Here is a 27,592-nt window from a genome sequence, read left to right on the forward strand (position 1 = left end):
GTTCTCCGGACCTTTTCAAACATCTGAAATCAAAGTCTATTTTCAGTGATCAGGCTGCCTCTATGAGAGAAACACTGAGAACAGTCATATGACAGGAGACACACACACACAAGTGTTCTGACTAACAGGAAGTCAAAGCTTCATGCAGGCCACAACATCGCCTCATGAAATCAATGTTATGCTGACTCTTTTCTGATTTTCCAATATGGCACTGTTGCCGAAACAAGACATTCTCATGGTATGGGTGTTGTTTCAAACCTATATGGTCTTTAAGAAACAATATTTATTGATCTTCAAGTGAAGAGGGGACAACCCTTTTGAACCCATCCACAAAGGTAGCCTATGCTTTGTGTAATTGACAGCACTCACACAAAGTGCAGACTACTTCAACTCTGGCCCTTTGAATCCATATTAAAGTCATTCACTGCTCAGTTGGCCAACCAAGCATTATCCCTGGCTGTCCATCAAAGACTAGTAACCTCTGTTGTCCTTTCCTAACGATAGGCCTGTCTCTCTCCACTCTCTCCACAGCCAACTTCGTGTGGTGATCAATAAATCAGAAGAGGAAGTTCCCTATTTGGCCCCTCCATGCTTTGGTGTTAGTTGGAGTGTGCTTTTGTGTCTTGATCACCTCACTCCGAGCCCCTGTGGGCTGTGCATTGTGGGAGCTGTACCCATTTTGTCCCGATGGAGGGATGGAACAGGCAGGCAGGGTGGCATGCCCAGAGGAAGTCTGGGTAATGTTCTGTGGGCCATTGTCCCGATGGAGGGATGGAACAGGCAGGCAGGGTGGCATGCCCAGAGGAAGTCCGGGTAATGTTCTGTGGGCCATTGTCCCGATGGGAGAGGTGAGGATAGGACCAGAGCAGGACAGGAATATGTTTGAAAAGAGGGGGAAAGAGATTGAGGGAGGGAAGAAAGAAAGCGTGTCTGTCTGTCCGCAATAGCATGCAGTCAATGGGGAGGATAGAGGGGAGACAGGGCGGCACTATTTCTTCATAGAGGAAATGGCAAGCCAGGGGTCACTGAGACTATAAAGGGGGTAGGGGTGGGGGGAGAATGTGCCAGGGAATGAATCATGCCTCCCTTTCAACTTCGAAAGGGAGGCATGGTTCATAGGTGGTATGGCGAGAGGCAAGGGCATGGGGTGAGGGAGAAAGCTCTGGGGTGAAATGAGCTCTGATGAGGGACTCAGGGGTGAGCGGATGGGGTGGGGGTGAGAACAAGAAACGAGCGCAGAGAGAGAGCTACATCGCTACAGAAAGGGGGCCTCCCTCCTCCCTCCTCCCTCATTCTTGATGGCATTCTAATAATCAGAGAACGAGTTTGCGCCCTCCATCTTGTTCCTATCGGCCCCAGTCCCAGCTTCAAGTCCTACAGTACAACACTCAGACCAGAAGCAGATATAATAACTCTGGTATGTGGTTCCTCAGCTGCACGTGGGCATCACATGAACAGACCAACTCCAAAGGGGCATGGGTTTTATAATAGGAATGTATGGGGAGTGGGGATTCTGAACTGAACCTCACTCCCAGGTCCCATAGCCTTTCATCTGTTCAGCCTTTACTACTAAATCACACTCCTCCCAACACAAACAATGCTGCTACATCACTGGTTCCTGGGACAGGGAGACATTTATTTAAATGACCGTCTTAGTGTCTTCGACTGTCATTGATTAATAACACAGCGACTACGACTGTCAGTGATTGACAACAGTGACTGCGACTGTCATAGTGATTACCAACACAGTGACTGTGACTGTCATATTGATTACCAACACAGTGACTGTGACTGTCATAGTGATTATCAATACAGTGAATGTGACTGTCATATTGATTACCAACACAGTGACTGTGACTGTCATATTGATTACCAATACAGTGACTGTGACTGTCATAGTGATTATCAATACAGTGACTGTGACTGTCATATTGATTACCAATACAGTGGCTGTGACTGTCATAGTAATTACCAATACAGTGACTGTGACTGTCATAGTGATTACCAACACAGTGACTGTGACTGTCATAGTGATTATCAATACAGTGACTGTGACTGCCATAGTGATTACAACACAGTGACTGTGACTGTCATATTGATTAACAACACAGTGACTGTGACTGTCATATTAATTAACAACACAGGATAAGTGTTTGATGACTGGTTCATGAAGTCCTGGGAGGTGGCAGGTCCTAGTGAGTAAGAAATACGAGCGTGTGTATGCACACACACACATTCACACGCACGCACGGACGCACACACACACGGACACACCCACGCAGGCACACACGCTTGCATGCACAGATACGCTGGGGGGACAGGAACCTGTGAGGAGTACTCTGTAGTAAGGGTTCTACATGGAACCCAAAAGGGTTCTACCTGGAACCAAAAAGGGTTGTCCTATGGGGACAGCCGAAGGACCCTTTAAGGTTCTAGATAGCACCTTTTTTTCTAAGAGTGTAGAACCCCACCCATACCCCATCCTGTCCTCTTCTCTAGCATGTTGTAATCGGTCCATCTCCCCCTCTCCTCTCCCCTCCTCTCCCCTCCTGTCTCCCCTCCCCTTCTCCAGCTGACACAATGGGAGGAAGGAAGCCTGGAGGGCCGTAGAATGGGGCCTGAGGAGAGGTCATAGGGAGGAAACAGCGAGCAGAGCTTGGCTGGCCTTCCGTCAGTCACAGAGGGACGTGACAGAGAGGAGGGAGTTAGACTTGAGTCACTCTGTGTTACTCAAATAATGGTGTGTGTTTGTGGTTGTGTCTGTCACCATCGGCACGGGGCAGTGACTGGGCCTAGACTGTCCACTCCTATGCATAACTCCATTGTAAGAGTCCAGTCAGTCATGTTGTCACAAACAGCTATCTGGAGATGCTTATCATTCGCCCTCATACCATCACTAGCTCTGGACATGATGCAAGGATCAACATGTGTAATGTGAAATTATTTGATACATTTTTAACTGTATTTGATTTACTGTGGATATGGAATGATGTGTAATAAACATGATTGTATGTGCAGGAAGACCCAGACAGATGCTTTCCCTTGGGGGAAGGGAAACAGGAGTCAACAATGTATGTTTAAAGGGACATTTACCACTTCATATTCATCATCTCTAGCACCACCCAAACATTATTAACATACAGTATGTTTCTATATTTTGTAGTAAAAGAGATAGAGAAAGATAAGTGTTTCCAATGACATGATCAACCAATTAGTAGACAATTAGTAGACAATTAGTAGGCAATTAGTAGGCAATTCCTACTCGTAATTGGTCAAAATCACACGATGCACACCAATGATGTCATTGGAAACACTTATCTTCCTCTATCTTTTTTATTACAAAACCATCTTAATATACTGTATGTTGATGTGGGGGTGGTGCTGGATAAAAAAATTTAAGTACCATGTTTAATTAAGTAGTTACTCTACACTGAGCGTACAACACATTAGGAACACCGGCTCTTTCCATGACAGACTGACCAGGTGAATCCAGGTGAAAGCTATAATCCCTTATTAATGTTAAATTCACTTCAATCAGTGTAGATTAAGGGGATGAGACAGGTTAAATTATTTTAAAGTTGAGACAAGGATTGTGTATGTGTGCCATTCAGAGGGCGCACCGGTTTGAGATAAAAAGTTATATTTTTTAAGATAAAACTACACTGAATATATTCATATCACCAAATAATTGATTAAAACACACTGTTTGCAATTAATGTCTACAGTAGCCTCAACAGCACTCTGTAGGGTAGCACCATGGTGTAGCCGGAAGACAGCTAGTGTCCGCCCTCTCCTGGGTACCTTCTGGGTACATTGACTTTAATACAAAACCTAGGAGGCTCATGGTTCCCACCCGCTTCCATAGACTTACACAGTAATTTTGACAACTTCCGGTGGATGTCCTCCAAGCTATCAGAGCTCTTGCAGCATGAACTGACATGTTATCCACCCAATCAAAGGATCAAGGAATGAATCTAGTATTGAAAGCATAAGCTAGAGCTAGCTAGCACTGCAGTGCATAAAATGCGGTGAGTAGTTGACTCAAAGAGAGAGAAAGACAATAGTTTAATAGTTTTTAAAAATGAAGAAGCGAGAGAGAGAGAATTTTTTTGGGATATATTTAGTTGTATACGTTTCACTTTCACTTAGCTAGTGAATGCATCTAGCTAGTTTAGCCTACCCAAATACCAGGCTCAAACAGAGAGGGATGCTATGTTAGCTAGCTGGCTATGGCTATGGCTATCCAACACAGGAACTCTTCCAAATCAAGGTAAGCTTTTGGTTTAATAAATTTATGGACACTTGCTTGCTGACTGTACAATGCACTGCATGATTGTAGCGGGTTTACTAACACGTTAGTTCTAGTAGCTATGTTGACTATGACATTACTAATGTTGTTAGCTAATATGGTGAGAACGATGTAGCCTGTGTGGAGTGGTTAGCGGCTATAATATGAAGGTTTGGCTTGGAAAGGTTTTTCTGCCTGGTCTGCCTAGTGGTTAGAGCATTGGGCCAGTAACTGAAAGGTTGCCAGATCGAATCCCTGAGCTGACAAGGTAATCAGCTGTCGTTCTTCCCCTGAACAAGGAAGTTAACCCACTGTTCCCTGGTAGGCTGTCATTGTAAATAAGAATTTGATTTGTTCTTAACTGACTTGCCTAGTTAAATAAAGGTAAAAACCATAGATGATGTGTTGTGCACTGAAATCCACAAGAGGATTCAAGCATGAATCATTGTGATTTGACTCAGAGGCAGTGATCGCTGAGATCCTGATTGAAAACAGCAATATCCAGCGTATCTGTGCATTTGGAGGGCAAGTTGGTCAGGACAATGTCTATGAGGGTGCCCATGTTTACGGATTTAGGGTTGTACCTGGTGGGTTCCTTGATGATTTGTGTGAGATTGAGGGCATCTAGCTTAGATTGTAGAACTACCGGGGTGTTAAGCATATCCCASTTTAGGTCACCTAACAGAACGAATTCTGAAGCTAGATGGGGGGCGATCAATTCACAAATGGTGTCCAGGGCACAGCTGGGAGCGAAGGGGGTTCGATAGCAGGCGGCAACATTGAGAGACTTATTTCTTGCGAGATTAATTTTTTTAATTCGAAGTTCGAACTGTTTGGGTATAGACCTGGAAAGTATGACAGAACTTTGCAGGCTATCTCTGCAGTAGATTGCAACTCCTCCCCCTTTGGCAGTTCTATCTTGACGGAAAATGTTGTAGTTGGGTATGGAAATCTCCGAATTTTTGGTGGCCTTCCTAAGCCAGGATTCAGACACGGCAAGGACATCAGGGTTGGTGGAGTGTGCTAAAGCAGTGAGTAAAACAAACTTAGAGGGGAGGCTTCTGATGTTGACATGCATGAGGCCAAGGCTTTTTCGATCACAGAAGTCAACAAATGAGGGTGCCTGGGGACACGCAGGGCCTGGGTTTAACTCCACATCACCCGAGGAACAGAGGAGGAGTAGGATGAGGGTATGGCTAAAGACTATCAAAACTGGTTGCCTAGAGCGTTGGGGAAAAATAATAAAAGGAGCAGATTTCTGGGTGTGGTAGAATAGATCCAGGGCATAATGTGCAGACAGGAGTATGGTGGGGTGCGGGTACAGCGGAGGTAAGCCCAGGCACTGAGTGATGATAAGAGAGGTTGTATCTCTGGACATGCTGGTTATAATGGGTGAGGTCACCGCATGTGTGGGAGGTGGGACAAAGGAGGTATCAGAGGTATGATGAGTGGAACTAGGGGCTCCATTGTAAACTAAAACAATGATAACTAACCTAAACAACAGTATACAAGGCATATTGACATTTGAGAGAGACATACAGCGAGGCATAAAGTAATCACAGGTGTTGATTGGGAGAGCTAGCTAAGACAACAACGGGTGAGACCACAACAGCTAATCAGCTAAAACAACAACAACAGGTAAATTAGCAATGACTGGGCAGAGAGGGTCGGTTAACTACACACAGAGCCTGAGTTCGCGGCTGGGGCCGACAGATAAACAAAAAATAAACAGAATGGAGTACCGTGATTAATGGACAGTCCAGCAGACATCAGCTATGTAGCCAAGTGATCATAGTGTCCAGGGGGGAGCAATAGATGGCGCCCGCTAGCACGCGGGCGCCACGGCGTTTAAAGTTAGTAGCCCGGGGCTAGTAGAAGCGTCTGCTCTGACGTCCGACGGAGGCCGGTTGAAGGCACAGCGGATGGAGAATTCGTCGGCAGACCAGTCGTGGGGGTGCGGCGGGGCGCCGTGTCGACAAAGGATCCAAGCCAGATGGTGAAAGAGATATTGTAGTTGTAGTAATTTAATTTGCTAGCCGGGAGATGCGCCTGGCTCACGGCTAACTGGTGCTAGCTTCGGGGCAGGGGCGTTAGCCACTACAGCCACTCGGTAGCAGCGGTGATCCGGTGCCAAGGCCCAGAGCTTACGGCAAGGATCCGGTGGAGTAGTGGGTTCTAGCCGTGTTTGGGTGGAGTCCGGGTGAACAACTGAGTAGGCCGGGAGGTGGGCCTCAGGGATAGCTTCGGTACTGGGCAACTCGGTGGGTGCTAGCTGGCTGTGAAGATCAGGAGTAATGGTCCAGGGATTACGGCAGGAATCCGGCGCTGTAGTGGAGAGACAGTCCGATACTGGTAGGCTGGCGAGTATTATCCAGGCTAAAGCAGTGGCTAACAATGACTAAATAGCTTGTAGCTAATTAGCTGGTTAGCTTCTGATTGCTAGGTGGTTCTTGCTATAAGGTCTAAAAATTAAAAATAATAGCGGTTCCGTATCACATTGGGTGAGGCAGGTTACCGGAAGGTATAATATAATTAAAATGGAAAAGAGATTGAAAATAAAATTGAAATATTTACAAAAAAAGATGAAAAATACAAAAGTACACGAGAGGACGAACAAAACAGGGTGTGTGTGTGTGTGTTGTGTGTGTGTGTGTGTGTGTGTGTGTGTGTGTGTGTGTGTGTGTTGTGGTGTGTGTGTGTGGTGTGTGTTGTGTGTGTGTGTGTGTGTGTGTGTGGTGTGTGTGTGTGTGTGTGTTGTGTGTGTGTGTGTGTGTGTGTGTGCGTGCGTGTAGTACTGTAGCCAGTGGACTGTAGCCAGTTGGACTGACGCGGTACTACTGCAAGCTTTCAGGCCCTGTCCCTGACTGCTTCATTACCCCCCCTTTTTTTTTTCACTTCACCAATTTGGACTTTTTTGTGTATGTCCATTACATGCATTCCAAATAAAAATCCATTCAAATTACCGGTTGTAATGCAACAAAATAGGAAAAATGCCAAGGGGGATGAATACTTTTGCAAGGCACTGTATATGGCTGCTATGGAAGTGAACTGTGTTTGCGTGTGATCAGGTGGTCTATTCATTCTGCCAATTCTGTTCAAAAACATTTCTTAAACGGAATGAAACAGAGATACTTGAATTTGTCCAATACAAACTCTCGTTTGCAGATGTTGGACTAATGATTACACCTTAAATGAGCTAGATGCAGGCAAGAGTGTGCAAGGTGGTATTGAATGTGTCACTGTCTATCACCTTGATTACAACAACAAAAAATCTCGACCTGTGCACCTATGTTGTAAACTTTAATTCATAGGCTAGGTTATAGCAACCTCATGATGGGTATAGGGAACATTTGAGTATCATGTAGTAGCCTAAACCTATCGATGTTACAATGAGCTGGGTGAATGGAATATGAATGACAGTCATCCAATATTCTGTAATAGAAATAAGGCCATGGTCATAAAAAAATAATCGTCCTCCCTCATCTTAAACATCACCGACTGCCACTGCAGTGTATAATTAATGATCTGTTGTGACTAAGTACTGATGTTGTTACCTTTGACCTGTTTAACCGCCAGTATCAAATGTCTGCCCGTGTTGAATGTTTTGGTTAAAGTTTGACACCAGACTGGATTCGAGGACACACTGATAATGTATCTATGACAGAGTAATTCTGTAGCAGCTGATGTTGAGACTTTCTACAAGCCTCTCAGGCTGGAGTCTCAGGGTGGAAGGTAGCATAGTGGTTAGTGTTGGGTCAGTAACCGAAAGGTCTTTGAATCCTGAGCCAACAAGGTGAAACATCTGTTGATGTGCCCTTGAGCAAGGCATTTAACCCTAATTGCTCCAGGGTTGCCGTTGATAATGGCAGACCCTGGCCATGACCCCGCTCTTCGAGGTGTCTCTGGGACATGCAAAAAACACACTTCCAATTGATGTTGATGATATAACCCAGATTCACTGCACTGCACATTCGTCACACATGTAGAGAGAAGTGGGGTTGAACTATAGTCTTACTTTCTCTCGGTCTCTGGAGTGGACACCTCACTGCTGAAACCAAGGGACTCCTGTGGACAGAAGAGGTACTGCGTTTAGCCTGGTATTCAGCCATGTAACATTGGTATAGCATTCAGGTTGTGTTACTCAACGTCTAATAGCTCAAATAACATTGATGTAAAAAAAATGGATGTCCAAATTAATGTAACTCTGATGCTGATGTAATGATACGTAAATGTAACCAAGTATAAATGTTGTATGACCAATGCAAGGGGAGTTTTAGCTTACCTGAATCTCCGAGCGAAGCTGCAGAGAGGTGGGGCTTGTGTCAACTTTCTCCTGTGAGAGAGGAAGAGAAATAAAGAGAGGGAAAGAGAGAGAGAGAGAGAGAGATCGGAGTTAGAGCAAGGTTATCATTATTGGCCAGTGAAGGGAGGGGCGGTGTAAAGTATGAAACCATATGAACATGAGTTGCTCAGGTAGAGAAAAGAGAATGACGGATCAAATCAAGGAGGGTGTATCAACAATCACATACATTGACTGTGACATTGAACATAAGAAAAAAGATAACAGTGAGAAGAAAGGAGAGAACAGAGCAGTGTTTGCATTTCTATGTATTAGGCAGCAGCTACTCTTCCTGGGGTCCAAACAGATTAAAGGCACTTACATTACACATAACACAAAAGAGAAAACAGTACATCATATAACATTATTACACAACTACATATCTACAATACAACATGTATAATACCACCATACAACGTTATTTCTATGTACGTGTGTGTAGAGTGCTAGTGTTTGTGTGTGTATACGTGTGTTTGAACCTGTGTGTGTGGCTTTTTATCTGTTGTTTTTTATCTGATTCTACTGATTGCATCAGTTACCTGATGTGGAATAGAGTTCCATGTAGTCATGGATCTATGTAGTACTGTGCACCTCCTATAGTCTGTTCTGGACTTAGGGACTGTGAAGAGACCTCTGGTGGCATGTCTTGTGGGGTATGCATGGGTGTCTGAGCTGTGTGCTAGTAGTTTAAACAGACAGCTCAGTACATTCAGCATGTCAACACTTCTTACAAAAACAAGTAGTGATGAAGTCAATCTCTCCTCCAATTTGAGCAATGAGAGATTGACATGCATATCATTAATGTTAGCTCCCTGTGTACAGTTAAGGGCCAGCCGTGCTGCCCTGTTCTGAGCCAATTGTCATTTTCCTAAGTCCTTCCTTGTGGCACCTGACCACACGACTGAACAGCAGTCCAGGTGCGACAAAACTAGGGCCTGTAGGACCTGCCATGTTGATGGTGTTATTAAGGAGGGAGAGCATCGCTTTATTATGGACAGACTTTTCCCCATCTTAGCTACCGTTGTATCAACATGTTTTGACCATGACAGTTTACAATCCAGGGATACTCCAAGCAGTTTAGTCACCTCAACTTGCTCAATTTCCACATTATTCATTACAAGATTTAGTTGAGGTTTAGAGTTTAGTGAATGATTTGTCCCAAATATAATGCTTTTAGTTTTTGAAATATTTAAGATTAACTTATTCCTTGCCACCCATTCTGAAACTAACTGCAGTTCTTTGTTAAGTGTTGCAGTCATTTCAGTCACTGTAGTAGCTGACGTGTATAGTGTTGAGTCATTCGCATACATAGACACACAGGCTTTACTCAAAGCCACTGGCATGTCATTAGTAAAGATTGAAAAAAGTAAGGGGCCTAGACAGCTGCCCTGGGGAATTCCTGATTCTACCTGGATTATGTTGGAGAGGCTTCCATTAAAAAACACCCTCTGCGTTCTGTTAGACAGGTAACTCTTTATCCACAATATAGCGTGGGGTGTAAAGCCATAACGCATACGTTTTTCAAGCAGCAGATTATGATCAAAAATGTCAAAAGCCACACTGAAGTCTAACAAGACAGCCCCCACAATATTTTTATCATCAACTTCTCTCAGCCAATCATCAGTCATTTGTGTAAGTGCTGTGCTTGTTGAATGTCCTTCACTATAATCATGCTGAAAGTCTGTTGTCAATTAGTTTGCTGTAAAATAGCATTGTATCTAGTCAAACACTATTTTTCAAAAAGTTTACTAAGGGTTGGTAACAGGCTGATTGGTTGGCTATTTGATCCAGCAAAGGGGGCTTTACTATTCTTAGGTAGCTGAATGACTTTTGCTTCCCTCCAGACCTGAGGGCGCATAATTCCTAGTAGGCTTAAATTGAAGATATGGCAAATAGGAGTGGCAATATCGTCTGCTATTTTCCTCAGTAATTTTCCATCCAAGTAGTCAGACCCCGGTGGCTTGTCATTGTTGATAGACAACAATCATCTTTTCACCTCTTCCAAACATACTTTACAGAATAAAAAATGACAAGGCTTGTCTTTCATAATTTGTCCAGATATACTTGGATGTGTAGTGTTAGCGATTGTTGCTGGCATGTCATGCCTAAGTTCGCTAATCTTGCCAATGAAAAAATCATTAAAGTAGTTAGCAATATCAGTGGGTTTTTTGATGAATGAGCCATCTGATACAATGAATGATGGAGATGAGTTTGTCTTTTTGCCCAAAATGTAATTTGAAGTGTTCCAAAGCTTTTTACTATCATTCTTTATATCATTTATCTTTGTTTCTTAGTAGTTTCTTCTTCTTTTTATACAGTTTAGTCACATGACTTCTCAATTTTCAGTATGTTTGCCAATCGGTTGTGCTGTCAGACTTATTTCCATACGTTTTGCCTCATCCCTCTCAACCATACACTTTTTCAATTCCACATCAATCCAAGGGGATTTAACAGTTTTTACAGTCACTTTCTTAATGCTTATTAGTAACTGGAATACGCAATTTCATAAATGTACATCATCAACATAAGATTCACTACAAACGTATTGTATGACCTCTGATACACTATATTAGGTCCAGCCTTTGGAACTTTGGTTTTCCTAGATATGGCTACTATATTATGATCACTACATCCGATGGATTTGGATACTGCTTTCAAACACATTTCTGCAGCATCAGTAAATATATTATCAATACATGTTGATGATTTCATTCCTGTGCTGTTTGTAACTACCATGGTAGGTTGACTGATAACCTGAACAAGTTTGCAGGCAGTGGTTACAGTTTGAAGCTTTTTATTGAGTAGGCAGCTTGATGAAAGCCAGTCAATATTTAAATCACCCAGAAAATATACCTCTCTGTTGTTATCACATACATTATCAACCATTTCACACATATTATGCAGATACTGACTGTTAGCACTTGGTGGTCTATAGCAGCTTCCCACCAGAATGAGTTTACATGTATATCGCCACACGCGTGTACATGTACAAGTCTATTCATTCACATGCTATTACTGGCAGCTGAAAACAAAGACCATACCATAAACCTGCCAGACCTGTTTTAACTGAGTCAAGAGACTTAGTTCAGTGATAAGAGAGTTCAGTGAGGTGCTACAGGAATCCTACCTATCCAAATAAACAATAGACGACTTGAATAACTGACCTGACTGTACAAACACCAGAATGACAACATATAACAGCACCCTAACTCCACCCTCGTATGATACGTAAATCCCTCAGGGAACACCTCATGTTTATGAACACTCTTGAAGTGCTTTGATTACGTATTCAGAGGCGTATGCAAGAATGATTATGGGTCAATGGCCCATCCAAACTACAGTGAAAACAGTGGAAAAACCCTGACAGATCTGTGTCACAGTCACCTCTTTGGACCCATAACATGTGGTGAGCTGCTCTGCCTGACGTGTGTGTGTGTGTGTGTGTGTGTGTGTGTGTGTGTGTGTGTGTGTGTGTGTGTGTGTGTGTATGTGTTGATGTGTGTGTGAGAGGTAGAGTGAAGTAGCATATGGCTAAAGCAGCTGTTCTTGTTGTCATGGCCTATCCAGAGTGCGAGAGAGATAGAGAGAGAGATCACTGTGCAAGACGGGGTTTCTACTGTTAGCCTATACACAAATAGTACAACCAAGACATCAGGAACTGATTACATTTTTTCTTAAATAGAGCACTATTGGGCCTCCCGAGTGGCGCAGTGGTCTAAGGCACTGCATTGCAGTGCTAGCTGTGCCATTAGAGATCCTAGTTTGAGTCCAGGCTCTGTCGCAGCTGGCCGAGACCGGGAGACCCATGGGCCACGCACAATTGGCCCAGCCTCGTCTGGGTTAGGGGAGGGTTTGGCCAGCAGGGATCTTGTCCCATCGCACACTAGCGACTCCTGTGGCAGGCTGGGCACAATGCACACCACACGGTCGCCAGGTGTATGGTGTTTCCTCCGTCACATTGGTGCGGCTGGTTTCCGGGTTAAGCGGGCAGTGTGGTTTGGCAGGGTCGTGTTTTGGAGGACGTATGGCTCTTGACCCTCGCCTCTCCTGAGTCCGTATGGGAGGTGCAGCGATGGGACAAGACTAACTGCCAATTGGATATCACAAAATTGGGGAGAAAAAGGGTTAAAAAAAACAAGCCACTATTCCTTGTATCTCTAATTAAACTCTTTAAACTAGGTAATTTTCCTGTAGTGGTTTCTATGAAGGTACTTTTCCTGCTTATTACAGAGTCAGTGTACTGTGCTTTTCTTAATGAACTCCCCTGGAAAGGGAGGAAAAATAAATAAGAATAATCCTCTTAAGAGAAACCCCCATACACAAGGAAGGAGAGAAAGAGCAAGAGAGAGAGCCCTCGTCCACCAGGTTCCTGTTCTGATTCTTTGTATCACTGTACTTTGGTCAGGTGGACTTCCTTATTTTTTATTATTATACATTTGTTGTTGTTGTACTTTTACCCCTTTTTCTCCCCAATTTCGTGATATCTGTCACGGATTCCCCCCTGTACTGCTGCTCATTCTGTTCACCAGTTCCGGAGGTCGACGTCACCGGCCATCTAGGCTTCACTGAACTGGATTCATTATCTTCAACCCCGGACTGTCTTGTCTGATTACGCACACCTGGTTCCCATTTCCCCTGATTAGTATGATATATATGTGCCCTCTGTTCCCCATTGTCCTTGTCAGTTATTGTTCCCATGTCCGTTGGTCGTGTGAGTACCTATGCGTTGTCTCAGCCTGTGCTGCGTGGTTTGTTCATCGCGTATTACGGGTCTCGTCCCGTGTCATTCTACGAGGTTTACCCTCGCTCTTTTGTTTGGGTACATCAAAGTGTTTTGTATATGCTGTGGCGTACAGCAGGTCAGCCACCAGGGGGAGACTAGTCGAGGCCTGGTGTCAGACGGAGTATACATCACGAGGCGATGACTCCATCTGCTGGACGTGCCAGGTCTCGACAGGCTCTCCGGCCAGGACTAATTGGAGCTGATTGGGGATTGGTGAGTAATCAAGGGCTGATTGCTCACCAACTGTACAAGTCCCATAAAGCTGCCAGAAGGGCAGCACACAGGAGAGAGACTGGGGGAGGAAAGGACTCCCGTATAGTTGGGGACGGTACCAGAGGTAACAGGAGGGAGTTCAGTTTTTGATCCCCACAGGACACAGCAAGACCCGGAGCCCAGAAGACGGTATCCCGGAGAGGGTCTCTTGGGGGAGACGTATTCTTTTCTTTTGGACTATTATTTTAATGAACACCTTTGAACCTGAGCTAATCCTACTCTGTCCGTGTCTGATCTGTGTAAACGTTTTGACCCAACCCTCTTGTCTGCCACAACGTGTTTGTTTTGGCCGTATTAAAAACCCCTATTATTTATTCCTGCACCTGTCTCCAAATCCTTTATACCAGCGTGACAATATCTAATTGGTATTTACAGTCTTGTCCCATCGCTGCAACTCCCGTACGGACTTGGGAGAGGCGAAGGTCGAGAGCCATGCGTCCTTCGAAATACGACCCTGCCAAGCCGCACTACTTCTTGACACACCGCTTGTTTAACCCAGAAGCCAGCCACACCAATGTGTCGGAGGAATCACCGTACAACTGGCTACCAAAGTCAGCTTGCAGGCGCCCGGCCCGCCACAAGGAGTTGCTAGAGCACGATGGGACAAGGAAAACCCGACCAACCAAATCCTCCCCTGACCCGGACAACACTGGGCCACTTGTGCACCGTCTCATGGGTCTCCCGGTCCCAGCTGGCTGCAACACAGCCTGGGATCGAACCCGAGGCTGTAGTGACACCTCAAGCACTGCGATGTAGTCCCTTAGGCCGCTGTGCCACTCAGGAGGCAGGAGGACTTCCTTGATGGAACTTCTGGTGGTGGTCTGATAATTTCGGATAATCTGATAATTTCTTTTAGTCTCTTCTTTCAAATTCCCCAATGGATTTTCCTGAAGGTAAAACCATCACCATTAACTGTTAGCGCTGGGATGCTAGTCGACAATGTGCGCCCAATGATTGAGCCGATGACTCAATCCCACTCCTCTCCATATGACTCTAATAGGGCTTGACACTGTGGAGTTCTGCCTTCAGTGTCGTCCAGAGCCGTGATTACTCTTACTGGGTGCGTATTGGATGCATATTTGTTTGAGTTTTTTGTGAATACCAGAAGGGTTAGTGTTTCATGTAATGACTAAAGGACAGACGATCGACAGTGAGTAGTGAGTACTGTGCTGTGGAATATGTGAAATGTGAAATGTACAGTGGCAGCCAATCAGAGGTTAAGCTCAGGGCGGATTCGTCCTTTCCACCAATGAGAGATAGCTATATAACGAGAGGACAGGAAGTAAGACTCACACTTCCTCCAGGGAGGAGGATACAGGAAATAAAGGAGGAGTCTGCCCTGAGCTTAACCTCTTCCTGATCAGTCATAACAACACACCCAGATGAACAGGACAGGGGCTGAGGGAAACTGTTCCTAGATCAGTACATGATCATTTCCCAGATGTCTTCATAGAGGATATGACATCAGGAGAACTGACTGTTTCCTTTTCCTCTACTGAATGGAGAGATGATGGGTCCTTTTCCTTTCAATTTCCCAAAGACATATAACGTGTGCGTGTATTAATGAGAGTTACTCAGAGGTGATATAAACCCTCCTAGCCTGAGGGAAGTGTAAGTACAGCTGAAGTGCTATGAAAGCAAATAGCTTAGCCTGTGGACCCTACACTTAGTGTATATCACTATGGTTATCTCAACAGGGGCCAGCCAGCCAGGCTTTCTTCTAGCACACAGTTTCCCTGCATGACCCTTAGCATGCCTTCCTGTCTGTCCTCTAGCCTTACTTGTCTTTCCATCTGAGATTGATTATGGCACCATTGACCAGATAATAACTGGACATGGCTGAGCCATAATCAACACTACTTGTAGCACCAGAACAGAAATTACTGTCATAACACAGAACCAGAACATACTCTATGACTGTGAGCTGCCCTGTCTGTCTGCAGAGCTGTCCATCCCTCCTCTCCTCGGGTCTGCTACTGCAGCTCTATAGCATCTGTCTGTCTGTCTGTCTGTCTGTCTGTCTGTCTGTCTGTCTGTCTGTCTGTCTGTCTGTCTGTCTGTCTGTCTGTCTGTCTGTCTGTCTGTCTGTCTCGCTGTCTGTCGTCCCATAGCCTGGTCTGTCTGCCCCCTAGGCTGCCTGTCCCCTCCTTGTATGCCTGTCTGTCTGTCCCCTAGCCTGTCGTGTCTGCCCCTAGCCTGTCTATCGCTCAGTCTGGTAGAGTGCTCAGGAAACCCGTGTTATGGTAGTGGTCCGGAAGTTTCCCTCTGTAAATCAAGAAGTTGGGAAGAGCTGTTGAACAGAGTGAACAAATGTCATCCAAGGGAATAGAGGGATCCCATAAGTCAGGGAGCGCCAAGCCAAGTACATAAAACTCTATTTACACTGAGTTAGAGGGACCTGTAAGCCTTTTGTTCCTGTGGCACTACACAATCCTATACATACAGTGACTGAGCTGTTTGAGACAAGTGGCTTTGAATAGAGAGGAACATATCTGTGAGGCTGGACCAACGTCTATCCTTTAGCAAGCAAAACCCAGTATGTAGTTACAGACACAGGTACAGACATACTTGATTTGAAGATTTTTTGCAATCTGATTGGCTATGATGCCACTCAACTGTGACGGAGGTCTGGTGATATGCCTGTTGTCTATGATGCCCACTCCACTGTGACGGAGGTGTCGGGTGATATGCCTGTTGTCTATGATGCCAACTCCACTGTGACAGAGGTGTCTGGTGATATGCCTGTGTCTATGATGCCAACTCCACTGTGACGGAGGTGTCGGGTGATATGCCTGTTGTCTATGATGCCAACTCCACTGTGACAGAGGGTGTCTGGTGATATGCCTGTTGTCTATGATGCCAACTCCACTGTGACAGAGGTTGTCTGTGATATACCTGTTTCGGCAGCATTCGTATAGCTTATCTTCATCTCAGCACTTACCTGCACGCCACGCCACCGCACGCACGCACACACGCACGCACACACGCACAGCCTCCGCTTCTAGCTCTGCTCCAAAACACAGATAGAGCCCCACAGAGACAGGAGCACAAAGCAACCCTCTGTTCCTCCCCCTCCTACTCCTCCAAGATGCAGACACATACAGGGAAAGGGAGAGCGAGTTAAGGAGGGAGAGAAGAAGGGAGAGAAAGGAGGGAAAGAGGGGGAGGACTCAATCAAAAACGAGCAAACAAACGCACATCCCCTCTCACTTTCATCACCAAGCCGTGATGTGAATTCCCGATGCTCCAGAAATGCAAAGCTAACTCTTGGAAAAGGCACACAAGTCAACAAACGTTCCTCTTGCCTTGTACATATCAAATACGCAGCCTGATCACTAGAATTAGACTTAGATTTCAGACATTTGAAAAGGCCCTGAGAACGACGATATATGCCTTCCTCGGTGCTCACAAAAAAACAAGAAAAAGACTGCCCAGCACTGGGCGCAAACTCACGATGCTCAGAATTAGAGTGTGCTGCTTAGACCACTGAGCCACCGCCGTTCACGATAGTCTAGCAAGCCGTGAGAATACTTAATGATACTTGATGCTAATAGTGTGTCATTTTAAATTATTTTGTTTTAAGCCTTCTTCAAATCATAGCCCGAACATTAACCACGCGGAATTAATGCATCAAAAACAGACATCCATAATATGTTGAATTTCGAAGGGAAACATACTCTCTTGGGGTATGTCTCGATAAGCTTCTTCAGGGCAAAACTGCTCCAGCTCCTGGTGTACTGCAATCTTTAAGTCATACTACAGATTCTCAATTGGATTGAGGTCTGGGATTTGACTAGGCCATTCCAAGACATTTAAATGTTTCCCCTTAAACCACTCGAGTGTTGCTTTAGCAGTATGCTTAGGGTCATTGTCTTGCTGGAAGGTGAATCTCCATCCCAGTCTCAAATCTCTGGAAGACTGAAACAGGTTTCCCTCAAGAATTTCCCTGTATTTAGCGCCATCCATCATTCCTTCAATTCTGACCAGTTCCCCAGTCCCTGCCGATGAAAAACATCCCCATGGGATGTTGTTCTCGGGGTGTTGGGTTTACGCCAGACATAGCGTTTTCCTTGATGGCCAAAAAGCTAAATTTTTGTCTCATCTAACCAGAGTACATTCTTCCATATGTTTGGGGAGTCTCCCATATGCCCATATGCCTCTTATTTTTTACTTTAAGCAATGGCTTTTTGCACGCCACTCTTCCGCAAGCCCAGCTCTGTGGAGTGTACGGCTTAAAGTGGTCCTATGGACAGATACTCCAATCTCCGCTGTGGAGCTTTGCAGCTCCTTCAGGGTTATCTTTGGTCTCTTTGTTGCCTCTCTGATTAATGCCCTCCTTGCCTGGTCCGTGAGTTTGGTGGGTGGTCCTCTCTTGGCAGGTTTGTTGTGGTGCCATATTCTTTAAAAAAATGTATCATGGATTTAATGGTGCTCCGTGGGATGTTCAAAGTTTCTGATCTTTTTTTATAACCCAACCCTGATCTTTACTTCTCCACAACGTTGTCCCTGACCTGTATGGAGAGCTCCTTGGTCTTCATGGTGCCGCTTGCTTGGTGGTGCCCCTTGCTTAGTGGTGTTGCAGACTCTGGGGCCTTTCTGAACAGGTGTGTATAAACTGAGATCATGTGACACTTAGATTGCACACAGGTGTACTTTATTTAACTAATTATGTGACTTCTGAAGGTAATTGGTTGCACCAGATCTTATTTAGGGGCTTCATAGCAAAGGGGGTGAATACATATGCACCCACCACTTTTCAGTTTGAATTTTTTTTTTTTTTTTTTTAAACAAGTAGTTTTTTTCATTTCACTTCACCAATTTGGACTATTTTGTGTCTGTCCATTACATGAAATCCAAATAAAATCAATTTAAATTGCGGGTTGTAATGCAAGAAAATACGAAAAATGCCAAGGGAGTGAATACTTTTGCAAGGCGCTGTAATAAGTTAGATGGACTCAAAAATAGTGTTTAACATGATTTTTGAATGATTCATCATAAAAAAAAGTATGCCTCATCTCTGTACCCCACACATACAATTATCTGTAAGGTCCCACAGTTGAGCAGTGAATTTCAAACACAGATTCAAAAACAAAGACCAGGGAGAGTTTTCCAATGCCTCACAAAGAAAGGCACTTATTGGTAGATGGGTAAAATGAAAGAAAACTGAGGATGGATCATCAACATTGTAGTTACTCCACAATACTAACCTAATAGACAGAGTGAAAATAAGGAAGCCTGTACAGAATAAAAATATTACAAGACATGTGTCCTGTTTGCAATAAGGCAAAAAAGTTAAACTGCAAAAAATGTGGCCAAGAAATTTACTTTTTGTCCTGAATACAAAGCGTTATGTTTGGGGCAAATACAATACAATACATCACTGAGTACCACTCAGTACCACAATTTTCAAGCATGGTGGTGGCTGCATCATGTTGTGGGTATGCTTGTCATCTGCAAGGACTAGTGAGTTTATGATAAAAATAAACATAATAGAGCTAAGCATAGGCTTAATCCTCAAGGAAAACCTGGTTCAGTCTGCCTTCCAATGGACACTGGGAGACAAATTCACCTTTCAACAGAACAATAACCTAAAACACAAGGCCAGATATACACTGGAGTTTCTTACCAAGATGACATTGTATGTTCCTGAGTGGCCTAGTTACAGTTCTAACTTAAATCGTCTTGAAAATCTATGGCAATACTTGAAAATGTCTGTCTAGGATTGATCAACAACAAACTTGACTGAGCTTGAAGAATTTTTAAAAGAATAATGTGCAAATGTTGTACAATTTAAGGTGTGAAAAGCTCTTAAAGATTTACCCAGAATGACTCACAGCTGTAATCACTACCAAAGGTGATTCTAACATGTATTGACTCAGGGCTGTGAATACTTATGCAATTAGGTATTTCTGTACTTCATTTTCAATAAATGTGCAAACATTTCTAAAAATGTGTTTTCACTTTGTCACTAAGGGGTATTGTGTATCGATGGGTGGAAGAAAAACATCTATTTAATCCCTTTTGAATTCAGGCTGTAACACAACATTTTTAATAAGTCAAGGGGTATGAATACTTTCTGAAGGCACTGCAGATTTGAGTGAACAAGAACTGTTTGAGAGTTCAGCAGGGATTGAGAGCCAGTGCTGCTGACACGATATGTTTCAGAGAAAGGATGTGGCGTGTGCGACAAATTAAATAATCCTTGAGTTTGTGTTACCTCTAATAGCACAAACGAATGGTGTACTCATAAGTTTAATGCAACGGCAGTAATGCAGTTTATAAAAACTGAAATGTTTGTAGGCTACTTGTCGCGCATGGTGAATGGTGAACGGTGGTCCGACGTGATGAGAGAGCAGTAGAGAGCTCGCATTGTCACATACTGTTCAACAGGCATCAATATCCAAAAAATAAATGAATTTTGAAGAAAAATATAATTGTTCAATAAATGTTCAAGAGAAAAAAAACAGCTGACCCACACAACACTAGCGTGTGTGTCTCTCAAGATGTGTGTGAGACTGTGTGTATCTGATTGTGTAACCGCATGATTGCTTGTGTGTATATAGAAATGCCAGATTAATGGATGTGTGTGGGTGTTTACCTGATTTCTTATGTGTGACTGTATTGAATGAAAGAGAGAGAGGGAGGGAGAGAGAGAGAAGAATACAGAGAGAGAGATAAATAAAGAGAGAGAGAGAGAGAGAGAGAGAGATGGGGAAGAGAGTTAAGAGAGCGTGGAAAGTTACTGGAGTGAGGATGAGAGGAGACAGTAGCTAATGAGGATCACAATGTCTACCCTGCAGACAGGAGCCTGAATAGATGACCAGACTAAACCTGGAACCAACACTAGTGCAGGCCCACACTTCTCACCAAAGACAGCGCAAAACAAATACAACTTTTCATAGGGCACAGAAACTAAAACTAAATCTGCAGTGCTACCTTAGACCCAAATAAGTCAGAACAAGGGGAGAGGGAGTGGGGAGTGGTGAGAATGAGACACAAGAGCTATGTTCCATCCACAATATTCCCACGCTCCAGAGCATGCAAACCAACCAAGAAAAGCCCAGCACATGGCAGACCATATGTAAGCCTGCTTTGGAAACACACTGAGGCGTACTATGTTGGTTGTCAGACCAGGTGGCCCAAACCAGGTCAGACCAGGTGGCCCAAACCAGGTCAGACCAGGTGGCCCAAACCAAAGTCAGACCAGGTCAGACCAGGTGGCCGCAGACCAGGTCAGACCAGGTGGCCCAGACCAGGTCAGACCAGGTGGCCCAAAACAAGTTCAGACGCAGGTCAGACCAGGTGGCCCAGACGCAGGTCAGACCAGGCTGGCCCAAACCAAGTCAGACCAGGTCAGACCAGGTGGCCCAGACCAGGTCAGACCAGGTGGCCCAAACCAGGTCAGACCAGGTGGCCCAAACCAGATCAGACCAGGTGGCCCAAACCAGACCAGATGGCCCGGGGCAGGGCTGAGGGTGAGAGAGGTGGCTGTATGTCCACACCTGGAGGAAGACGTGGGAGCACCGAGGCCAGCTGGGGAGCCTGGCACCAGCCCAGTCCCAGCCAAGAGAGACAGTTAGTGGATAAACAAGACTGTGGAGAGACAAGCCCGCTGAACCAGCTGATCCTGAAGACATCACTGACAAGCACATGCATGTGTGGTCATGGACACACACACTTAATCGCAGACATTGCAAAAACACACAAAGAAACGGGAAATCCAGGTCCATGGCGGGCATGTTGAACCGCAGCCTGCTGCATCACCCCTGAGCTGCAGCGTGTCACCGTTCATTTACAGGAAAATACTCCACAACCTCACACATACAGACTGGATCATGACTAACGCCTCTATTTACTTTCCTTCTGGGAGGGCTCAAGTGTGTGTGTGTGTGCGTGTGTGTGTGTGTGTGTGTGTGTGTGTGTGTGTGTGTGTGTGTGTGTGTGTGTGTGTGTAGCCATGGTTATGATTTTTTATGATGAATCATTCAAAAATCATGTTAAACACCATGTAGCCATGGTTATGGTATGATCCAAAACGGACTAATACAGTTAAATACACACTTCATCAATCTATAAATAGTTCACTAGCAGAGCAGCTAAGGGTCTAAAAACACAGTAACACCAAACATCTACAGACAAACCTCTGCTGATAGCTACACTGCCAAGTGCAAACCACTTTCGTTGGCAGTAACACTACCTGGGCATTCTGGCCTTTAACACACGTACAAAACATCAACGTGTTTACTTTCCTGTTGGGAGCTTATTGTGCCTGAAAGATAATAGGCTAAGTAATAAATAACATTTAGGAAGTGGAATAGTTGGAGCAAACCCAGAGTCAGCTTGTCTCCTACTGTAGCATGTCTAACTTTGTTGAACTGACCCCATATCAAAGTAATGAGGTGAATTCTCTTCAACTAGGTATTAGCCCATAATTACAGGCATCAGCTTACCTCACAGAGCAGCACAACAGACATGCCTGAGCTTGAGTCCTGAACCAACTGAGGCTCACACGCATCTCTACATTAGAAACCATTATAGATAACATGAGGCGCTACAGATGTCGGATCTTAATTGGATCACTCGTTTGATGCTGAGAATGTTCCAGGAAATGCAAGCTTGTAGTGTATTTGAGTTTTTAAAAGGCTTCTAACGATTGTAATTTTCACTTTGAAATTTAAGATGAAAAATGTATCAACCCCTACAAAAATGTCCATAAATTATAATCCACATAAATCATTCACATTTCCTGTTGTTGCAGGACTATTTTCCTGCTGTAGCAAACTGGCTCAAATTAAGATCATACACCTGTAAAGATTCTCTCACAACAACACCTGACATGTCACTGACTGGGGTTCTCCGGTGTTTCAGTGTTTACTGAATGTCTTACCTGGGATCCTGGATGTTGGTGCAGGAGAGAAGGCTTTGCATTTCACTAACCACTAACCTAGGGACATTTAGTCAACCTTGACAAATGGTTAGAGTTAGAGAGTTTGTTATGATGAAATACCACATGCTTTTTGTGCTTATTATTGTCTTCCATATCTGATTCAATCAGAGAGATACAACTGTCTCCAGTGAGGTGGCACCTGCCAGTCCAGTCTGCCCCTACAGGGTTTCTGTATCTCCAGTATCTACCTGCCCAGTCTTGCCCTGCCCTCAGTGTCTCTCTGATCACAGAGAGACAGAAAGACAGACCAACGTACTGCTGTAGCCATCCAGCACCGATTACATGGCTAGGGTTGATGTACTTAGACTGGGCTGTAGAGAGACGAGTGAGACTGGGACACAAATAGTCTTCATTCTATATAATGGTTTGCTTATAATCTGTTTAATGCTCTTGTTAGAATGGTACCTGTTAGAATCACCAGTGGGGTTTAACTGTTCTCGACCAAACCAATCAAGCTTAATCAAGCCTGAAGAGAAAGTAGCACAGTCAGTGGGACTATAAGGCAGCTTGGCGACTGTGCGTGATGGAGTTAATCCATAGCCTTCATTCTCCTAGAGGGATGTTTGCCTAACACTTTGTGTTCTGGCTGCTCATAAAAGTAACAGGTCAGACAGGAAGAGGGTACGCTGATAGTCATTACAGAGACAGAGAGCCTCCATCAACAGCTATGGGGCTGTTAAAAAAAAAAAAGTAACCTTTATTTAACTAGGCAAGTCAGTTAAGAACAGATTCTTATTTACAATGACGGCCTACCCCGGCCAAACGCGGACAGCGCTGGGCCAATTGTACGCCGCCCTATGGTACTCCCAGTCACGGCCGGATGTGATACAGCCTGGATTCAAACCAGGGACTGTAGTGGTGCTGTAGTGGCACCTCTTGTACTGAGATGCAGTGCCTTAGACCACTGCGACACTCGGAAGCCCAAGAACCCCACTTCTAAAACACAACCAAGACAACAGTCGGGACAGGCCTCTGAGGTTGGGGGAAGCGTTTCACAAATCAAATTAACAAGGGGTTTTGTTTGGTTTGTGCAACACATTTTCCCCCGAAAAGTTTGATGTGTTGCAAGATGTCTGGAGGAGAAGTGAGAGAGAAAACAAGAAAGCAAATTGGATCTTTATCAAGTATGTGATACTTGGATTTGTGACCTCGTTATGAGGCTAATATGAAGCTGCTATGGTTTTGCATTGTCGACAAATACTTGACCACAGCTGTAAAGGGATTCCAAAGTGTTTTTCAAGGGGCAACTTCAGCTCTGTGGTATCAGTCAGTCGTATGTAGAACACTACACCCTGCCATGGTACAAAGACTAAGAGACAAACCTCCCAGACGACCCGTGGGAAGTGGTACTCAACCCTGGTCCTGAAGACCCACAGTAAATTAAGGACCTTAATTAGTTGAATCTGGTCAGGTGTGCTGGTACCTGACTGGAACAAAAGCATGCAGACCTTGTGGGTCTCCGGGAACAGAATTGAAGAACATTCCCCTATGGCCTTTCTCACTACAGAGGAACAGTCTTCCAATGTCCACTGTCAAGTTTGCTTCTTCTAGCCAAAGTGTAAGGTTCAGGTAAGTTAACAGCTGCAGTGACCTTTGACACAGGGTCACATGCTTCAGGGTCAGAGTTGGCCTGAGGTGACTGGGGAGTGACTAAAGGCTGGTCCAGACCAGACAGGGAGGGCTCGTTGTGTGTTGCAGCAGGAGTGTGAAGAAGGGAGGGGAAGCCACATCAGAACAGCAAAAGGGAAAGAGGACAGATTACCATGGGGCCAGTACAGAGGAGAGGCCTGGTGATGAGAGAATGGAGAAGAGGAGAAGGTTTTGAAGGAGCGGGGTGGACAAGTCCACTGAGAGCCACCACCCTCGTCCCCTGTGATAGACAACCCCTCCCTGAAAGGGCATGTCCCAGCGGGGACGTCTAAATGCCAGCCCATTGTACTGTTGTTGTACTGTCCGTCTCTACATTTTATCATAACGACTTTATATAACTCATTCCTATTGCTCTTCAGAGAGATCCTAGATGGGACTGGCTGGCAGCCACTGTCTGGACACACTTCATATGGCACAAGAGTAATCCCCCACCCTCTCTCTCTCCTTCTCTCTCTTGCTCTCTTTCTTTACCTTATCTCCCTCTTTCTCTCTACCCATTCTCCCTCTCTCTTTCTTTCTCTCTATATTTATTTGCCAGTCTCCCTCTCTCTCGCTCTCTCTCATTTTTATGTCACCTTTATTTAACCAGGTAAGCCAGTTGAGAACAAGTTCTCATTTACAACTGCGACCTGGCCAAGATAAAGCAAAGCAGTGCAACACAAACAACAACACAGAGTTACACATGGAATAAACAAATGTACAGTCAATAACACAATAGAAAAAAGTCTATATACAGTGTGTGCAAATGGCAAATGGCAATAAATAGGCCACAGTAGCGAAGTAATTACAATTTAGCAAATTAACACTGGAGTGATAGATGTGCAGATGATGATGTGCAAGTAGAAATACTGGTGTGCAAAAGAGCAAAAAAGTAAATAAAACAATATGGGGATGAGGTAGGTAGATTGGATGGGCTATTTACAGATGGGCTATGTACAGCTGCAGCGATCGGTTAGCTGCTCAGATATCTGATGTTTAAAGTTAGTGAGGGAGATATAAGTCTCCAACTTCAGCAATTTTTGCTATTCGTTCCAGTCATTGGCAGCAGAGAACTGGAAGGAAAGGCGGCCAAAGAAGGTGTTGGCTTTGGGGATGACCAGTGAGATATACCTGCTCTCTCTCTCTCTGCGCCTTCTCCCTCCCTTGTTCCAGTTTTGAGACTGTCTGAGAAGGTGTCCAGTCCAGACGCATAACACCAGCCAAAGGGAGAGTGGAGTAACGGCAGTTGGCAAGAACACTCTCCTGAAAACCCTAAATACTGACTGGACAATGTCTGCTATGTGCTTCTGTTTCAGTACTGGGAAAGATGTAAACTACCTGCTCTCCAGGACACCTACACCACCCGATGTCACAGGAAGGCCATAAAGATCATCAAGGACAACAACCACCCGAGTCACTGCCTGTTCACCCCGCTATCATCCAGAAGGCGAGGTCAGTACAAGTGCATCAAAGCAGGGACCGAGAGACTGAAAAACAGCTTCTATCTCAAGGCCATCAGACTGTTAAACAGCCATCACTAACATTGAGTGGCTGCTGCCATATATGTAAAAATGTATCACTAGCCACTTTAAACAATGCCACTTAATATAATGTTTACATACCCTACATTACGCATCTCATTGTATATACTGTACTCTATACCACCTACTGCATCTTGCCATCTAAATGTAATTTAGGCACTTTAAACAATGCCACTTAATATAATGTTTACATACCTACATTAGCATCTCATTGTATATACTGTACTCTATACCACCTACTGCATCTTGCCATCTTTATGTAATACATGTATCACTAGCCACTTTAAACAATGCCACTTAATATAATGTTTACATACCCTACATTACGCATTCTCATGTGTATATACTGTACTCTATACCACCTACTGCATCTTGCATCTTTATGTAATACATGTATCACTAGCCACTTTAAACAATGCCACTTAATATAATGATTTACATACCCTACATTACGCATCTCATGTGATATCTTGTACTCTATACCACCTACTGCATCTTGCCATCTTTATGTAATACATGTATCACTAGCCACTTTAAACAATGCCACTTAATATAATATTTACATACCCTACATTACACATCTCATATGTATATACTGTACTCGATACCATCTACTGCATCTTGCCTATGCCGTTCTGTACCATCATTCATTCATATATCTTTATATACATATTTTTCATCCCTTTACACTTGTGTGTATAAGGTAGCTGTTGTGAAATTGTTAGGTTAGATTACTCGTTGGTTATTACTGCATTGTCGGAACTAGAAGCACAAGCATTTCGCTACACTCGCATTAACATCTGCTAACCATGTGTATGTGACAAATAAAATTGGATTTGATTTGATATCTCCTCCCTCCATTCTCTCTGTTCCTCCTCTTTCCTTTCCTCTCTCTTGCCAAGTTGTGCAGGAGGGACAGACAGCTGCAGGCTTTTAGGTGCTCCTCCTCCTCCTCCTCCTCTAGCTCTGTTAAAGATGCTCTGTAGCCCTCCCACCCCAACTCCCCAGGCCCCCGTCCTGTCCCAACCCAGCCAGCTCTTCTCTCCTCCAGGCAGGACAGACAGGCAGTAAATCCAGGCTTCCTCTTCCCCTGTTTTATCTCTCCAGGATGGAACATTTCCAACCTTCCCAATACGTACAGAGAGGAAGCCCACTTCACTCATCCTCTCACACACTCGTAAACACACACACATGCACAAACACATATACACTGAGTGCACAAAACATTAGGAGCACCTTCCTAATATTGAGTTGCACCCCCCTCTTTTGCTCTCAGAACAGCCTCAATTCGTAAGGGCATGGACGCTACAAGGTGTCAAAAGCGTTCCACAGGGATGCTGGCCCATGTTGACTCCAATGATTCCCACCGTTGTGTCAAGTTGGCTGGATATCCTTTGGGTGGTGGACCATTCTTGATACACAAGGGAAACTTTTGAGCGTGAAAAACCCAGCAGCGTTGCAGTTCTTGTCACAAACCGGTGCGCCTGGCACCTACTACCATACCCCGTTCAAAGGCACTTCAATCTTTTGTCTTGCCCATTCACCCTCTGAATGGCACATACACAATCCATGTCTCAAATGTCTCAAGGCTTAAAAATCCTTCTTTAACCCGTCTCCTCCCCTTCATCTACACTGATTGAAGTGGATTTAATAAGTGACATCAATAAGTCATCATAACTTTCACCTGAATTCACCTGGTCAATCTATGTCATGGAAAGAGTAGGTGTCCTTAAAGTTTGGTATACTCAGTGTATACAGTATGCACACACACACACATACAGACACACGCACG

General features: G+C 44.5%; 1 protein-coding gene across 5 annotated transcripts in view; it reads right to left on the reverse strand.

Annotated features, from left to right (window-relative positions):
- LOC111972700 (SAM and SH3 domain-containing protein 1) overlaps nt 1–27,592 on the reverse strand; it is a 357,764-nt gene that overhangs the window by 53,413 nt on the left and 276,759 nt on the right. For all 5 annotated transcript variants that reach the window (XM_023999743.2, XM_023999742.2, XM_023999746.2 and 2 more), the window contains exons 3-4: nt 8,571–8,621; nt 8,304–8,353 (exon numbers count right to left, since the gene is read on the reverse strand). In XM_023999743.2, the coding sequence (XP_023855511.1) occupies nt 8,304–8,353; nt 8,571–8,621 (101 nt within the window). The remainder of the gene's footprint in view (nt 1–8,303; nt 8,354–8,570; nt 8,622–27,592) is intronic.

Source organism: Salvelinus sp. IW2-2015, linkage group LG14, assembly GCF_002910315.2.
Source record: "Salvelinus sp. IW2-2015 linkage group LG14, ASM291031v2, whole genome shotgun sequence".
NCBI lineage: Eukaryota > Metazoa > Chordata > Actinopteri > Salmoniformes > Salmonidae > Salvelinus > Salvelinus sp. IW2-2015.